The 19,145-nt window shown below is 42.7% G+C and overlaps 1 protein-coding gene across 1 annotated transcript in view; it reads right to left on the reverse strand.

The window, feature by feature from the left end:
• Window positions 1-48: 48 nt before the first annotated feature.
• The window catches only part of phactr3a (phosphatase and actin regulator 3a), a 110,977-nt gene continuing 91,880 nt past the window's right edge, over window positions 49-19,145 (reverse strand). Inside the window, exons 8-12 of the mRNA XM_072450253.1 lie at window positions 1,903-1,958; window positions 1,499-1,560; window positions 1,274-1,414; window positions 982-1,058; window positions 49-591 (exon numbers count right to left, since the gene is read on the reverse strand). Coding sequence (XP_072306354.1) covers window positions 576-591; window positions 982-1,058; window positions 1,274-1,414; window positions 1,499-1,560; window positions 1,903-1,958 — 352 coding nt within the window. The 3' untranslated portion in view covers window positions 49-575. The remainder of the gene's footprint in view (window positions 592-981; window positions 1,059-1,273; window positions 1,415-1,498; window positions 1,561-1,902; window positions 1,959-19,145) is intronic.

Raw genomic sequence — 19,145 nt, forward strand, 5'->3', positions numbered from 1 at the left:
TTTTACCAGGTTTATATTTTCATTGGAAGTTTTAAGAAAGAGACACAATCCTTACAAAAGATCTTGTATTTTGAAGACAAGTGGTGCTTACAAAGGTATTCTCTTTTCAGTGAGGACATTGGCTTTGTCCCATTCATTGACATACTGTATGTACAGTTCATATCAAACCCTGTCCCCTCCAGACTGCACAGTCCCAGTGACACATTATTCAGGTAAGAAAAGTGAAGCTGGTCACATGCACAACTTCGTCCACTACACGGATCACGCCGCCTCATCAAAGGAGTCCATGAAATGGTACAAAAACAACACTGACAACACTGTAAACCGCCACGGCAGAGGCTCCTTCAGTCCTTGAGTGGCAGCTGTAAGTGGTCTCCAGGACACGCTGCCACAAACCCTCCTTCTCCCCAGACCCTGCCTCCATATTACAGCAGCTAAGGGCACTGGATGAATGCTAAAGATGTGCTGAAGACGAGGAGGCTCCCGGCTCGTTTGAACTGTCGGTTCTGAGCAGCCGTCCACAGCCTCAGAAAACCTCGAAGACCAGCATTTCTTCACAGAAGAAAGCTCTGCATTCACGGCCGATGAAACCTACAACAACAGAAAAAAAGATGATGTCAGCACATTGCACAAGCGCGACGCCCTTCACTGCACACAGTTATAACCTCAGACATTCAGAGGGGCATTTCTCTATTTATAGCCCTGCACTCCTGACACACAGAGCTGCTGTTCTCACGCGCTCCGCCGCCTCGCGCCTTCAGCTCAGGCTCAGCCAATCACGCTGTGGCGTTTTATCATCTCTACTCTGCTGAAGGAGAACTCTAAAGGACGCTCCGCCCCCGTCACCAGCTCCACTCCCATCTATCTTTAGCTACGCACTGCTCTCCGACAAGTCACGGGAGCTAAAAATAACTCGGTGTGGCCAATAATAGATCATGCATACATATGATTGGACATGTAAACAACAGCGAGTCCACTGACCTGGTTAGATGTTTGCTGGACGCATGGACCTCCATCTCCGTGCTTTTGAATTCATTCAGCTCTTTTCTGATTGCCGCCTGAAGAAACGAGAGGAGCAGAGTATGATTTAGTGAATGGCGTGATACATGTAGGATTCATGACACGACTAAACGCAATCAAGTGATGGTGAAAGTCATGAGTTTTTAGGCGATAAGGTTCTGGCTCAATATATGGATTTAGCTCAAAAGTCCAAATTTCTTCTGACGCCATGAAAGTCGTCCATCATATTTTGGAGCGTTAGGCTCAGACTCACCTTATCAGCTGCCGAGAGCCGGGTCCAGGGTTTGTCCGCTCTCCGGTCGTAGTCCTGAGCTTTGGCCACTTCCACATAGTCACTAAAACGGATTAAAATCTTTCTGTCTCGCAGCTCGTCCACCGTCGGCCGCTGGTTTAACTACAAAAGAGACATAGAAATGATTGTTATAGTGTTGTTACATATTTACATAGGCAATAATAGGCTAATAGGGTTGGGTCTTACCTTTCTATTTAGTCTCTGTTTAATCTCCCGTCTCTCCTCTTGTTCTGTTTGGTCGTTCCTCTCTAAAATCACATCAGAAAAAAGGGTGAAAATCATGAATTCAAATGCGCATCGCTATATTTCTACCATAATTCCATAAAACAAAATCAACATTGTATTGGCCGGTTGAGTTGGTGTGGACAAGTGTGGCTTTAAGAATGTGTAGGTCTCAAAACAACAGCCATACAATGTTAATGTCCATAGTTCCCCTTAATGCATTGAGCAGAGTGCACTCACGCATACTCCAGCTTTTGAATTATGCACCATATAAAGCCAAAGTATTACATTAACTCTGTATTTTGAATGCACTTTTTTAAATCTTCCCTCATCAGTGACACACACAGGAGTCGGTGATGATTACTCACGTTTGAGGATGTTCCTGCTCTCCAACTCCTCCACGTTTGGTCTCTGGCTCAACCGCCTGCGGAGAAACACCAGAACCACATTTTGAACCATCTTGGACAGTCCCACCGCTCCTACAGCTCCGGCAGGTTTCTCCTGATCGTACGCGTCCGGCACAGGAATCTCCTATGTCTCCACCTCGCATCCAGAGCGCGGCTGTGATACTTGGGCAGAGGCGCTCCCCACATCTGGATAAGTTTCAGCGAATGACTAAATCTCTTCTGTTTTTAAGGCACGGTCCCCGCTACCAAGGCATCTCTCCTGCTCAGCTCCTCTCGCTGCTGCTGCTCGGGCTTTTTACTACGAGTCCTGCGCTTTTTGAAGTGAGTCGTGAGGAGGCTGCCCTAGTCTCCCTGGTTACTGCATACATGATGAGCGGTGGGCGGCGCCAGAGAGAGAGGCATCCCCAGCCCCTGCCTCGCTGCTGCTGCTGCTGCTGCTGCTCTACTCTCCTCTGGAGTACTACGCTCACATGACCGTGAGGTAAGAGCTCCGCATTAGGCTGCAAGTCACGCTTTCCCAGGATTTCAGCCATTTTGGTAAATACAAGAGCGGCTTGGACAAAGGGAAGTCTCTTATCAGCACAACGGCATATAACACACTTCCATTAGTAAATGATCAAAATCAACGTGGCCAATAAAAGCTGCCCTTTATTTACAGCAGAGTCTACAAATGTGGGAGATGCTTTGAATTCACAGGTTTGTTCATCCATTGGTTTCATAGTAATAGTAATATAATCTATATAGCCTGTCCTTCATTCATTTACATTTATAGCATTTATCTAAGAAGAGATTACTGGCTACACAACCAATGTTCTGTTCTTATATTAAAGCCTGATTCTGTTAAATTATATTCCAAATGTTGCTTTTCTGCTCTTGTTCCTTCCCTGTGGAGACATTACCACCCCACACATTTCTTCCATCTTGTCACTTGTTGCCACTTTTATCAGGTTTCCATGGCAGCGCCTCCTTCAAGCTGAGAAAGACTTATTTACAGCCTAAAAATAAGATAGACCTATGTTCCTTGCCTTGTACACTAGATGGGTATAAATTCAATTTTAGACAGTAGTGAATAAAAATGTCATAAAATTGTAAAATATGAGATATAATTTGGGTAAATTATTACAACACAATACTAGACCCAAATCGAACCATTTAACTACAAGATTGTGTTTTTTTGCTACACAAGCAAAGTCTGAAAATAATAAAAAATATTAATTATAATTATTAATTAGTATCATTATAATAATCACCATCACCATCAAAGGTGGAACAACTGCAAAGTAGTAGTAGTAGTAGTAGTAGTAGTAGTAGTAGTAGTAGTAGTAGTAGTAGTAGTAGTAGTAGTAGTAGTAGTAGTAGTAGTCGTAGTCGTAGTCGTAGTAGTAGCAGTAGCAGTAGTAGCAGTAGTCCAAGTCCATAAGATTGTTTTGAACTAACATGTTAATGTGCCCTTGATGTTTCACGTTATAATCTAAAGGGAAGTATATAACTAAACTTAAAGGTGCACTATATGGGAGTATATAACTAAACTTAAAGGTGCACTATATGGGAGTATATAACTAAACTTAAAGGTGCACTATGTGGGAGTATATAACCAACCTTAAAGGTGCACTATGTGGGAGTATATAACCAAACTTAAAGGTGCACTATGTGGGAGTATATAACCAAACTTAAAGGTGCACTATGTGGGAGTATATAACCAAACTTAAAGGTGCACTATGTGGGAGTATATAACCAAACTTAAAGGTGCACTATGTGGGAGTATATAACCAAACTTAAAGGTGCACTATGTGGGAGTATATAACCAAACTTAAAGGTGCACTATGTGGGAGTATATAACCAAACTTAAAGGTGCACTATGTGGTGAGTGTTCTAGTGGCTCGTAAAAACATACATTCTCACCGTGTGCAGGGTTGCCTCTCCACAGATCAGACTCGTGACCTGATCTGGCGGCACCGAGGCCTTTGAACACCTCCGCGTCCTTTTACACGTCTAAATAACATTTGTTTCAAGTCCGTCCAATGACATCACGTTCAAAGCCCACAAAAGGACTCCCGAATCCAAAGTGGTCCCTGTGCGACCTCAACTGTGAATGAATAATAAATGCATGTGCGCGGGACGTCCCGTGAAGGGCAGAATGCCGCCTCATAGCAGGCGCTCTCTGGTGCTCTCTGTGCCTTTATCCCAACAGAACATAGGACACTTTATACTTGTGTCCAGAGCAGCTTCAAAGTTAGGTCAGACTCAGGCGGGACACGTGCCGATCCCGTGATAAAAGAGAAATAAGAATCATAATATTGGCCATGTTTCCCTCATGTTCTCGCACGTTTCCCTCGTGTTTTCCTCATGCTTCCCTCGTGTTTCCCTCGTGTTTCCCTCGTGTTTCCCTCGTGTTTCCCTCGTGTTTCCCTCGTGTTTCCCTCGTGTTTCCCTCGTGTTCTCGCACGTTTCATTGCTGCAGCTTTAATAGAAACGAGTTCAAAGGAATTGGCATTTTTCATCTGGACAATGTTTTGAAATCAAGACGTTTTGGGCTGCCATTATCTAATAAACTGTTTTTTAGAGCTAGAATTTGCTGCATTTGTGCGTTAAAATAAAAGAGACTAAACAGTATAAACAGCAGTGGGTGGTACGTCTGGTTGTACATGTATTTGTGTGTATTGTATGTATTTGTAGCTTCATTTAGAGTTATTTCATCCACATTGTTTGTCCTCACTCGGCTTAGTCTTTGTAGATCTATTGTATTTATCTTTTATTTACATTTAGTCCTATCAGTAGTAATAATAATGATAAAATGTGATAAAAAAAATATTGTAATCATTTAGAAACGTATAGGATTTAAAGTTTTAAAAATGGTCTAGTCATCACATAGCATTAAAACACAAATACAAAAATAATAGACAATTTATTTGGGGTAGCCTAAGAACTGTTTGCTGTAACCCGAGTCAACATTTTTCAAGTGGCTCGGTCGGTAGGCAAATTCTTATTTTTTTTACTTTGAAGGCATAAAAAAAGATCAAAATTTTGCCATTTTTTTGAGTCGGAGTGACCACCAGGGGTCAGGCTTCAACAGTCAATGACGGAAAACGTCTCCCAATCATGAGACTAAATCTCCAGATTTTAAGACATTTCAATCGACCTTTTGTACGCCGCTATCCTTTATTTTGGTAGCGAAGGCGAGCGGGGGGAACATGCGGGGGACACGGGCGCCGCCATGTTTATTGTGATGTCGCTACTGGGCGTGTGTCAATCCCAGAATGCATTGCGTAAAACACCCTGACAGAGCCTGGCATGTCCTATGGAGATTTGAGTGGCGCCGACAGAGGCACTGCAACTTGTTAAAGGCAATTTGTCGTCGTTAACTTGCGGTCTCTATCGTTACAGACGCATGTGGGGGACTGATTATGTAGACGCACATGCGTTGCGCAGTGCGTTATCTTTGCTATGAGGATGAAAGATAGGATAACAAGTGTGATAAATATATTCGACACAGTAGTTTAGGCAAGTCCGGTCGGTGAGTCGGCGAAATAATCGAAAAATAAAAGAATGACATTTTCTCAACAAAATGCTGATAAAAAAATTTCAGTCGGCTAGTTTCACACCGGGTCGGTCGGGTTACGGCAAACAGACATATTATTTTGCTCAGCCTTATTATGAACACATTTCTTATTACTCTTACTGTGATAAAGCTCCATAGTGTAGACCTTTTGTTAAAGACCGCTCTTGGATATGACTCAGAAAGCCACATATTTTTCTCGGTGGCACTTTGGTCAGCTGCTGCTGCACTGTCCTCCAAAAGATGAATTAATTTGATTTAATGTACACTTTTCCACAAGTCCACATTCAATGACACTGGTGAGCGGCTCTAGTGGCTCTACAGAGCTCTTAATGGCCTCTCACACAAACAACCACACCAATTTATTCCCATTGGCAGGGATTATGAAGTATCTTCCCGCAATGAACAATATGTATTTGAATTAAGACATTTTCAGGGCATTTGTAGTGAATTGTTGCAAAGGCCTGGACCAAAAGATGTTCTATTCTACTGTGAGATGTGTTTATAATGTCACACCCCTCACACAAACCCGACTGCTGCTCTTCTTCCTCGCTCCTAACATCGTGTAATGACTCACAAACCGGTCATTGTTAATAAGCAATGTGACCGGGAAAACTGTGAGGAATTATTCATCAGGTCCCAGGTGAATTCAAACGTGAGAAATGTTTCAAAAATAAAAAGAACATGCAACAAAAGTGAGGCGTGATTTATTTTTGCAGATTTTAGTCATCACTGCAACAGCTTTTAATGGGCCACATGGGACGTCACAAGCTGCACATTTGAAGTATTGACATTATTGTGAGGGAAAATGAGTAATATATATAATGTAAAATCATTATAATCATTTTCTTTTGAGTTTTATCCACACTCACAATACATCTACCGGTAATTGTACGTTCGGCTTTTCCTGGCATTCGTTGGGCTAAAAGTTAATTAATTTAACCTTCATATTTTAGGTTTGTTATTTACGGTTATCGGATATTCTGTTGCTTTGGAACGTCCTAATATTATTTTATTGTGAGATGTGTAATATTACTTCCCAGATACTAGTAATTGAGGTTAAAAACAGTATCGAAACTAGATATGAAAGTAAAAAATTATCAGAACATTGAAAAAAAAACATACATAGGAAACAAGTTGTCTTTTCCTATAGTTTATATCTCTATATACAGAACTTTTACTTAAACCGCAGCGTAATATGAAAGAAAGTTACTATTTTTATTAAGAATGTGGTAATGAGCCTTTTCCTTTGTATCTAAATCATGTTTGATATTTCAGTATTATAACACTTCTGGTTCAAAACGGACTGAGAATGTAAAGAAACAAACTAAATACTACATCTTTGGAGGCAGCGATGGGAGGAAAGTCCCTCTGTGGAAGCCTCTTTGTGTTCACCGGAGATCAAGTCTGTCATGTTCAAAGCTCCGGCTGCATGAAGCGCCATCGTCTGCATGAAGCGCCGTCGTCTGCATGAAGCGCCGTCGTCTGCACGACGCGCTATCGTCTGCACGAAGCGCTATCGTCTGCACGAAGCGCTATCGTCTGCACGAAGCGCTATCGTCTGAAGCGCTATCGTCTGCACGAAGCGCTATCGTCTGAAGCGCTATTGTCTGAAGCGCTATTGTCTGCACGAAGCGCTATCGTCTGAAGCGCTATCGTCTGAAGCGCTATTGTCTGCACGAAGCGCTATCGTCTGAAGCGCTATTGTCTGCACGAAGCGCTATCGTCTGAAGCGCTATTGTCTGCATGAAGCGCTATTGTCTGAAGCGCTATCGTCTGAAGCACTATTGTCTGAAGCGCTATCGTCTGCACGAAGCGCTATCGTCTGCACGATGCGCTATCGTCTGCATGATGCGCTATTGTCGTCTGCACGAAACGCTATTGTCTGAATGAAGCGCTATCGTCTGCACGAAGCGCTATCGTCTGCACAAAGCGCTATCGTCTGCACGATGCGCTATCGTCTGCATGATGCGCTATCGTCTGCATGATGCGCTATTGTCGTCTGCACGAAGCGCTATCGTCTGCACGAAGCGCTATCGTCTGCACAAAGCGCTATTGTCTGCATGATGCGCTATCGTCTGAATGAAGCGCTATCGTCTGAAGCGCTATCGTCTGAAGCGCTATCGTCTGAAGCGCTATCGTCTGAAGCGCTATCGTCTGAAGCGCTATCGTCTGAAGCGCTATCGTCTGCTGCTTCAGGAACACAACCATAAGTGTGTCCCACAGTGTTGACTCCATTGCCTTTTAAACAGATGAAAAAGGAAAATCACTGCCAAAGCTCTGGAGGATTCAGCGATCTGTGTTATTGACCAGAGTTACCTTAGCAACAGCGTTGGTGGTGTCTTTTCTCCCTGGTAACACGCTAATGGGGGGATCTCACTATCACGAACGGGCCGGGGTTTTCTTACAGCAGATGCCATTTTTAGAAGCAAAGGTTTCTTCAAGCGTGGGCGGAGCAGACAATGGCCTCACGTGACATTACAGACTAAAAACAGACTAAAAACAGACTAAAACAGCACGTTCTGAGGAGGTTACACGGTCGCTATGGTGAAGTCAGTGGCAGTATTTTGACCGACACATTAGTTTAAATGATGTTCAGCCAGAAAATGTATTATTATTAGTGCCGTGTACCTTTATTGTCTATTATATAATACGATGAACGGTCAAAATGCAAATGTTGTGATCTGGTTGATGGCAATAAAATGGGCAGGTAAATGATCACTATCGACGTAGCCTATAAAACCTGCCCTTCATTTACAGCATAGTCTAGATTCATGGGTTTTAACTTCCTGTTGATCCATTGGTTTCATAGTAATGGAAATATAGCACCCTAGTCATAGCAATTAATAATTCAAAACCAATATATTTGGAATGGGCAAATGTCCTCAAATATCGTCCATAAACAGGAAACTAAATCCCATAAAACACACATTTAGTAAATGATCAAACTTATAGCCTCATGCAACGTAAACTATAAAGCTCGTCTTTCATTTATTGACATTTATAGCATTTATCTATGAAGAGAAAAGTGGCTACAAGCTGCGCTAAACAACCAATGTTCTGTTCTCATATTCAAGCCTGAGTTTGTTAAATTATATTCCAAATAGAGACATTACCACCCCACACATTTCTTCCATCTTGTCACTTGTTGCCACTGTAATGAGGTTTCCATGGCAGCGCCTCCTTGAAGCTGAGAAAGACTTATTTACAGCCTAAAAATATATATATTCTTCATATTTATAGACTGATTTAATGAATGTTTATGCAAAAGTGTCAAAAAGTGCTTCTATTGTTCAGTTGCTTGGGCACAAAGAGCCAATGATATGATATGAATTGCAGTTTGTGAAGAATATTTGGGGGAAAAAAGTTTAAAAATACAGAAAATGGAGCTGAGTGAAAATGTAGGAACAATTTACACACGACTGACACATTTTTCTGACTATTTTAAACAATAATTTAACAAAATAAAGGTGTTATCAGGTATTATTATTGATCAGACTCTTCTGTAGGTCATATGGACATTGGCCCTTGTTAGGCCCGAGCGCCACAAGCTGGCGAGAGGCCTATTAATCTCGTAAGGCCGTGCGAAATCGAGCGCAAAGCGCTCGCCCACTTCCAAACACTCACTAACGCACTCCTCCACTCATGCACGCCCCGTGCAGACTAATTAGTAGTAGGAAAATGGAACTTTACCGTTGTAAACGGGCGAAGCCCGTGCAAAAGTACGCACTAAACGAGCACTTTAAATATAAAGCACTCATTTGCGCTAAGTAGCTCACGAATACGTTCCCCATCTCTTGAATGTTCCGTGCATATAAGCATGTAATGCAAAAATTGAACATTATTACTGTATAGAGGGCCAAAAACATAAAGTGGGCGGAGCCCACTCAAAATTAACGAAAGTATCCGTCAGTGACCAGGGACCCACACCATGAGGTATTTCTGAAAATGTATAGTTTATGAAATTTGAAAAATGGAAACATTCGCTTCTTCTTCTTCTTCTTCTTCTTCTTCTTCTTCTTCTTCTTCTTCTTCTTCTTCTTCTTCTTCTTCTTCTTCTTCTTCTTCTTCTTCTTCTTCTTCTTCTTCTTCTTCTTCTTCTTCTTCTTCTTCTTCTTCTTCTTCTTCTTCTTCTTCTTCTTCTTCTTCTTCTTCTTCTTCTTCTTCTTCTTCTTTTTTCTTTTTCTCTTTCTTCTTTTTTCTTTTTCTCTTTCTTTCTTTTTCTCTTTCTTTCTTTTTCTCTTTCTTTCTTTCTTTCTTTCTTTCTTTCTTCCTTCTTCCTTCTCGGGACCAACCCCCCTATTTTTCACCCAGTGAAAAATGTGCACACCTCTAAAAATCGTGCCTCTCTACATTCTGGCTATTTCCTTTTTCTAAAATTAAAAAATTGGCGCATCAGCGCCCCCAAATGTACCAAAAATGCATTGAGAGATGGGAAATGACCCAAAAAAAATCTGATCGTAGAATCATGAAATTTGGCGCAGAGGTAGATGGTGACAAGAGAAGTAAAAAATATTCATACGGCAACGCCGTCCGCCCAACCAAATGTCGGCCATATTGCTTCAAAAATGGCTAAACATGACTCTGGAGTTTTTCCAAACGTCGTACTTTTACGAACTCCTCCCAGGGCGTTGGCTCTAAAAAGCTGAAATTTGGTGAAAATGGTACTGAGGAGTGGGACATCAAAAGTTATTCAAATTACATTGATACCTGTCACGGTCTCTGAGCGGCGAAGCCGCAAACTTTAGCTAGAATTTCAGAAATCTCCCAAATTTCACATTTCTGCCGTTTGCGCAGATAAAGTCCGAATTGCGTCAAATTACAATCAGTTGTTAAACTCTTTGCCCTAAACCTACTTGAAATGAAATTAATTAATTTGGCGCCACAGCGCCCCCTACAGATTTTATATGGAGGTTAAATGTTTAGTTTTGCGAAATTATCTGAAATTTGACACAAAACTCAATTTTGGCAAACCCATCAAAAAAGTCAATGAGACCCATGTCATAATTGTTATGGCTTTGCTGTAGCGATGACCGAAACCTCCCATGTTATTCCAATGGGGAAATCACCAGAACATGTTTACACTTTAGACTTTCACAAACTCCTCCCAGGGCGTGAGCCCTATTAACCTGAAATTTGGTGAGACTCATCTTCAGGCGTGGACCATCAAAAGGTATTCACATTTTTATTCAAAGAGTCACGGTGTCTGTGCGGCAAAGACGCACATTTTGCCAAGAATTCTAAATAAAATTGCTTTTTGATGGTAAAACAAAGGGGAGAAGATGTGACAGCGTCACAGATTCAGCAGTAAATGTAATTAAAGGACAATTGGGGCGCGTTAGCGCCCCCTCCTCTTGCGGCGTGGCGGCGGTGTGGCGGCGGCGTGGCGAGGGCCGATCATTGCCGCTTGCGGCTATATTTTACATTATTGTTGCTCATGTCATGTCTGCTTATAAAAAAAAAAAAAAATAGGCAAAATGTTCAGCCAAATCTTCAGTATAATCATGTTCACAACGTTGTGTAGTTTAATCCGTATTATGCACTTTAAGCCATTATCTTATCAGCAACGATCAGCTTTGACCGTTGTGTATTTATTTATTAATTTGTCTTTCAAAAGTAAGTCCGAGCTCTTTAATGACCGCTGCTCTGCTGATGTTATTTGGGGTGCTCGGTGCATAAATCACTTCCCCACATCCGTACTGGGCGTATACGGCATCCCCAGAATACCAGGCCATGACGCATTAGGGTTTCTACTTCAAAAAGAAGAGGAAAAACACCACAAAACAAAGCCCTGACAGAGAACGAAACAAAAAGCAGCGCGTGGGCGTGCGGATCCTCGCCGTGTTCCTCTTTTGTTTGAGCTGCCGTTTGTTCAAAGACGCCATTACGCCACTTCTGTTCCCGGAGACTTTCTGTAGCCGGTGGCGATTATTTCCGCCGGTGTAAATCCCGACAACACATTTGCATAAAGAGAGGGAGTGCGTACGTGTGCATTATTGAACAGGCTAAAATTAGAGCAGCACGACCGACAGAGAGTCAAGACTAAAGATAGAAAGGTCGTCTGTCACGCCCTCGATGGAGACGAGCGGTCATTATTAACTGTAAGGGTCAGAGACTTCCTGCTTGATCCACGCTCCCATCGAGACAGTGGAGCGTCGTTGCCATAGTCGCTCGCAGAATCAGAAATGTGCTATTGAATTCAAGCTGGGAGCAAAGCATTAGCTGCACAGGCCTAAAGCGATGGACTGTTCCGTCGTTAAGTGTGAACGCCCCTGGGAGACGAGCGCTCTCCGGATCACTGTCCTCCTCCTTCACTCCAGAGCTATTTTTAGAGCGGGTTTCCCTCCGAAATGGTGCAGCGTGCCAGTAATGCATCACACGGACGCATGAAAAAGCAGTTTTGGGGGTTCAAAGCGTACACGGGTGACCTCTCCGCTCCCCGGTGCTGGTCGTGTTCACAACCGGGACGTTAGTGAGGTCTTTACTGTGGGTTAATCTATGTTAAATAGAAATATAATGTGTTTAAAAACATCTTCGGTTGAGAGAAATACAATTGAGTTTGATGTTGTTGAATTGCCATTGTTAATAAGATAAGATAAGATAAGATAAGATAAGATATTCCTTTATTGTCCCAGATGGGGAAATTTCATTGGTGCAACGCAGGTAGATACAGAGGTAGATACAGAAGAACAGATCACTTATAGGAAGTCTGAAAAACACTTTCAGTAGAAGATCTCCTATAAATAAATAAAAACTCCCATAGACAAATAAATAAATAAATAAATACCATTGCATGTGATCCCGACAGTAATTGCACATGAATATGTGTCACGACAGGACATAGATTGCACATGAATTCCAACAGCAATTGCACATATGACAGAATTGCACATCAGTATTAGGTTAGGTCAGTATTGCGACGGGATAACGTGACGATCTCCGGGTAAGACGACTGTTCTCTGCAGTTTCATGAGTTCCTCCTTTGTGGAAACGCGGTACGGCGCCGGCCGGGGGGCGGGGCCGGAGCCGGGGGGGCGGGGCCGGAGCCGGGGGGGCGGGGCCGGAGCCGGGGGGGCGGGGCCGGAGCCGGGGGACTCAGAGCCAAGACACATCGCAACGACACGACGAAAACACTCAATCCAGCCGAATAAAGTCAAAACAAGTTAATTTAAAGCGATTCCAGTCGTTCGTGAAGTTCCTCTTTCATATAAACGTGTATATAATCGTGTACCGACGACACGCCGTACTTTAGCGCGGCCGGAGGGCGCGGGGGGGGGCTGGTGGGCTCGCTCGGAGCTAGCTCACGTCATAACAACACAACGAACGCAACGAAAAACGCTCAAATCCAGCCGAAAAAAAGTCAAAAACAGTTGAATTAATATGTGTGATTATTACCGGGAGTGTCATTATTTTTGTTTTGTTAACGGGGAAATGCTGAAAATTATCAAATATGAGGTGTTTCAGTCGTAGCTTTGATCAATTTGACATCATTTCTTCCTCTATTCTCATTTGAATGACAGTTTCCTTCGTATTGTCAGGATTGTAAAGCAGGTCCAGCTTTCTTTATTGATAGTCTCTTATGGACATGACATAAAGTAAAGCTAAGTACATATAGAACGTATATAGACACACGTGTTTAGCAGTCAGACTTTATAACAAACACTGTCAGCCCTGAACACGTAGAATACTGACTTAACCATGTGCAATACTGACTTAACCATGTGCAATACTGACTTAACCATGTGCAATACTCAATACTGACTTAACCATGTGCAATACTGACTTAACCATGTGCAATACCGACTTAACCATGTGCAATACTGACTTAACCATGTGCAATACTGACTTAACCATGTGCAATACTCAATACTGACTTAACCATGTGCAATACTGACTTAACCATGTGCAATACTGACTTAACCATGTGCAATACTGACTTAACCAGGTACAATACTGACTTAACCATGTGCAATACTGACTTAACCATGTGCAATACTGACTTAACCATGTGTAATATTGACTTAACCATGTGCAATAATGTCATATTCATGTGCAATTACTGTGGTACTCGCATGCAATAATGTCACATTCATGTGCATATAACTGATGTAAATAGAGTGTTTATTTTACCATTATTATTAGTATTATTTTGTGTTACACCATTTTATTAGGCCCGAGCGCCACAAGCTGGCGAGAGGCCTATTAATCTCGTAAGGCCGTGCAAAGCACGGCTGCGAAAGTGCGCACGTAGTGCGCACGAAATCGAGCGCGAGGCGCTCGCCCACTTCCAAACACTCACTAACGCACTCCTTCACTCACGCACGCCCCGTGCATACTAATTAGTAGTAGGAAAATGGAACATTACCGTTGTAAACGGGCGAAGCCCGTGCAAAAGTGCGCACTAAACGAGCACTGCATGTTCCGTGCATATAAGCCTGTAATGCAAAAATTGAACATTATTACTGTTTAGAGGGCCAAAAACACAAAGTGGGCGGAGCCCACTCAAAATTAACGAAAGTACCCGTCAGTGACCAGGGACCCACACCATGAGGTAGGAAAGCGCGAGCGCTTTCCGAAAATGTATAGTTTATGATATTTGAAAAATGGGAAACATTGTTTTCGCATCGGAATATTATTAGGCCCGAGCCCCAGCAGGGCGGAGGGCCTTCGGCAGCGTTGCAACTGTCTGACCAAACATGCGGGCGCAGCCCGCATGTTTGGTACCCGTCGCCCCTGGCAAGTACAGTGAACTAGCCCATGCCGAAGGCATGGATCATGCATACTTACTCCTGCTATGACAGAAATAGTCAACAATTAGTGAATGGGCGCAGCCCATTCACTCATTGTTGACAACAGCAGCGCGAAGCGCTGCATTCCTCCAAAAACCCTCCTGGCATCGTCCCGTACGCAAGAATCCATGCCGCAGGCATGGGCCATGCTTGTATCTGCTCAAATCAATGGAAGTCTATGGGGAGTGGGCGGGGCATCCCGACGGAATAGGGAGTGACGAGCACGTAAGCGCTCGTAATGATGATTCCACCCCATGGCGGCATCGGGAAGGCTTAGAGCTTTCAAACGATGTATAATTTGTTGTTATAGTGGAAACGGCTTTATTGTTTTTGCTAAATATTATTATTATTAGGCTCGAGCGCCACAAGCTGGCGAGAGGCCTATTAATCTCGTAAGGCCGTGCGAAGCACGGCTGCGAAAGTGCGCACGTAGTGCGCACGAAATCGAGCGCGAAGCGCTCGCCCACTTCCAAACACTCACTAACGCACTCCTTCACTCATGCACGCCCCGTGCATACTAATTAGTAGTAGGAAAATGGAACATTACCGTTGTAAACGGGCGAAGCCCGTGCAAAAGTGCGCACTAAACGAGCACTTTACATTGAGATGACGACCGCGAAGCGGTCGTCATCCCCATATAAAGCACTCATTTGCGCTAAGTAGCTCACGAATACGTTCCCCATCTCTTGCATGTTCCGTGCATATAAGCATGTAATGCAAAAATTGAACATTATTACTGTATAGAGGGCCAAAAACACAAAGTGTGCGGAGCCCACTCAAAATTATCGAAAGTACCCGTCAGTGACCAGGGACCCACACCATGAGGTAGGAAAGCGCGAGCGCTTTCCGAAAATGTATAGTTTATGATATTTGAAAAATGGGAAACATTGTTTTCGCATCGGAATATTATTCTTTCTTCTTTCTTCTTCTTCTTCTCGGGACCAACCCCCCTATTTTTCACCCAGTGAACATTGACGAAAAGTCACAAAAATGTTCTCTACATTCTGGCTATTTCCCTTTTCTAAAATAAAAAAAATTGGCGCGTCAGCGCCCCCAAATGTACCAAAAATGCATTGAGAGATGGGAAATGACCCAAAAAAAATCTGATCGTAGAATCATGAAATTTGGCGCAGAGGTAGATGGTGACAAGAGAAGTAAAAAATATTATTACGGCCGCCCAACCAAATGTCGGCCATATTGCTTCAAAAATGGCTAAACATGACTTCGGAGTTTTTCCAAACGTCGTACTTTTACGAACTCCTCCCAGGGCGTTGGCCCTAAAAAGCTGAAATTTGGTGAAAATGCTACTGAGGAGTGGGACATCAAAAGTTATCCAAATTACATTGATACCTCTCACGGTCTCTGTGCGGCGAAGCCGCAAACTGTAGCTAGAATTTCAGAAATCTCCCATATCTAAAATTTCTGCCGTTTGCGCAGATAAAGTCCGAATTGCGTCAAATTAGAATCAGTTGTTAAACTCTTTGCCCTAAACCTACTTGAAGTGAAATAAATTCATTTGGCGCCACAGCGCCCCCTACAGATTTTATATGGAGGTTAAATGTTTAGTTTTTCGAAATTATATGAAATTTGACACACAACTCAATTTTAGCATCCCCATCAAAAAAGTCAATGAGACCCATGTCATAATTGTTATGGCGTTGCCGTAACGATGACCGAAACCTCCCATGTTATTCCAATGGGGAAATCGCCAGAACATGTTTACACTTTAGACTTTCACAAACTCCTCCCAGGGCGTTAGACATATTAACCTGAAATTTGGTGAGACTCATCTTCAGGACCATCAAAAGTTATCCACATTTTTATTCAAAGAGTCACGGTGTCTGTGCGGCAAAGCCGCACATTTTGCCAAGAATTCAAAATAAAATTGCTTTTTGATGGTAAAACAAAGGGGAGAAGATGTGACAGCGTCACAGATTCAGCAGTAGGCGTAATAAAAGGACAATAACGCGCCCCCTCCTCTTGCGGCGTGGTGGCGGCGGCGTGGCGAGGGCCGATCATTGCCGCTTGCGGCTATATTTTTATCTTTATTTTCCCCCTCCATTCCTTATTAAGAAATGAGAGGTTTTGTCTATAGGAGTTTTTGTTTATAAGAGTTTTGTTTATACGAGTTCTTCTATTAAGAGTGTTTTTTAAATTTACTATAAGTTATCTGTTCTTTTCCTCTGTATCTACCTGCGTTGCAACAATGGAATTTCCCCATGTGTGGACAATAAAGGAATATCTTATCTTATCTTATATTTAATAGACTGAGTTTTTAAACCTGTTGCTTTTAATGTATAGTGGTGTAAATGGCTATAGTATTAGTTTGTCATAGTTGTAGCAGTAGTTATTGCAGTAACAGTTGTGTTCGTGTCCTTGGAAACGTTTGTCTTCAAGTTGGGGATAAATACAGAATAAATACAGAATATATACAGTCAATATTAGCTGGCTGGATTAAAATAGACACATCCTGCTATTTTTAGCCGGATGCCAGAACATGTTCTTGTTTCTCTGGTAACTGCAGTCAAGTTTCTCCCCCGATGAAAACGTGGGAGAAAAGTTCTTTTGTATCTTAATATTTGTTATAGATACAAAAGAATGATTGTTTTGCACTCCTTCTATTCATTATTTGTTATGATGGACACAGATTATTTTATTTCATATTCTAAAACAAGGGGAAATAAAGAAAGGATAAAGTCTTTCGAGCGCCGCAGCCTCTTACATAAGCCGCCATCAGGCTCCATCGCACTTCTATGCAAAGTGTTTGTTGCACCCATATTTCCTCCTTCGTGAGAATATGACACCTTCTCATTTTCTCCCGAGAAATCTTAAAATAGCTCGGGCTCGTACACCACAGATGCGTCAAAGAACAGCCGATCTGCAGAGGGGATGGAGGATAAACGGAAGAGCAGCAGGTTCTGCAGAGGAGATGGAGGATAAACAGAAGAGCAGCAGGTTCTGCAGAGGGGATGGAGGATAAACGGAAGAGCAGCAGGTTCTGCAGAGGGGATGGAGGATAAACAGAAGAGCAGCAGGTTCTGCAGAGGGGATGGAGGATAAACGGAAGAGCAGCAGGTTCTGCAGAGGGGATGGAGGATAAACGGAAGAGCAGCAGGTTCTGCAGAGGGGATGGAGGATAAACGGAAGAGCAGCAGGTTCTGCAGAGGGGATGGAGGATAAACGGAAGAGCAGCAGGTTCTGCAGAGGGGATGGAGGATAAACGGAAGAGCAGCAGGTTCTGCAGAGGGGATGGAGGATAAACGGAAGAGCAGCAGGTTCTGCAGAGGGGATGGAGGATAAACGGAAGAGCAGCAGGTTCTGCAGAGGAGATGGAGGATAAACAGAAGAGCAGCAGGTTCTGCAGAGGAGATGGAGGATAAACGGAAGAGCAGCAGGTTCTGCAGAGGGGATGGAGGATAAACGGAAGAGCAGCAGGTTCTGCAGAGGGGATGGAGGATAAACGGAAGAGCAGCAGGTTCTGCAGAGGGGATGGAGGATAAACGGAAGAGCAGCAGGTTCTGCAGAGGGGATGGAGGATAAACGGAAGAGCAGCAGGTTCTGCAGAGGGGATGGAGGATAAACGGAAGAGCTGCAGGTTCTGCAGAGGGGATGGAGGATAAACGGAAGAGCAGCAGGTTCTGCAGAGGAGATGGAGGATAAACGGAAGAGCAGCAGGTTCTGCAGAGGGGATGGAGGATAAACGGAAGAGCAGCAGGTTCTGCAGAGGGGATGGAGGATAAACGGAAGAGCAGCAGGTTCTGCAGAGGGGATGGAGGATAAACGGAAGAGCAGCAGGTTCTGCAGAGGGGATGGAGGATAAACGGATGAGCAGCCTCAGTTTGAGACGCGGTGTGAACGAGCCGCCGCACATTTAAACACTCTTTTTGTGTCTTGTTTCCTGGAATCCGTTGCTTTGTAAAAACCTGTTGCACTTATGACGCTTTGAGACTCGTTGTACTTTTCTCACAGGGAACGATGTTAAAAGTACATGTTCCAGTAATTAGTAAGTAGTAAGTAGTAAGTAAGTAGTCCACTGCACTGACTCTTTAAAGTACTGTTACCATGAGCGCAACACCTTTGGGAGAATGACTCAGGCATGGCGTTCCAGTGGTGATAAATATTACTACATAAAATCAGTATAATCTTCATTTAAATGAAGTTGTATCTGTTATAACTTGTGTTTTTGAAGTTGAAATGAGTGACTTTTGTCACAAGTGACGGATGAAATGAGTAAAGGTAAAGAGTTGGTTTAACAATTAATAAATCATCACTGAATTTGTTGTTGTGTTGGTGCTACAATATAATATAATATTATAATAATATATATTACATAATCACCACATGATAAAACTACTATTGTGTTTTCAGTTTCATTGTGGAATTCAGAACTATACAACTGTGATCTGTCCAAACATATGGAGACATATAGGAGATCTTCTACTGAGAGTGGTTTTCAAACTTCCTCTAAGTGATCTGTTCTTTTCTTCTGTATCTGCCTCTGTATCTTCCTGCGTTGCAACAATGAAATTTCCCCATGTGGGACAATAAAGGAATATCTTATCTTATCTTATATTGAGTCACTAGAGCTCGGGACCGTGTCACACATCATCATTTACATTAGTATTAGTATTAGTAGTATTACATTAGTATTCACACTATAGTGTGAAACATGTAAAGACGCAGCAGCTTGTGTTGCTTGTGTTCAGTTTAACATTTGTATATTTATCTCTTTGTAACATTTGATCTGAGCTTTATCTCAAATTCAAGTTGTGCTGCATTTTCATCAAGGGAGGAAAATATTATCACAGACATAGTAGAGAAAGTACAGAAAGTCTAGTTATTTTAAACCTAATTTGCCT

Source organism: Eucyclogobius newberryi, unplaced genomic scaffold (assembly GCF_026437365.1).
Source record: "Eucyclogobius newberryi isolate DKJ021-1_F unplaced genomic scaffold, fEucNew1.0.hap1 SCAF_17, whole genome shotgun sequence".
NCBI classification, from domain to species: Eukaryota; Metazoa; Chordata; class Actinopteri; order Gobiiformes; family Gobiidae; genus Eucyclogobius; species Eucyclogobius newberryi.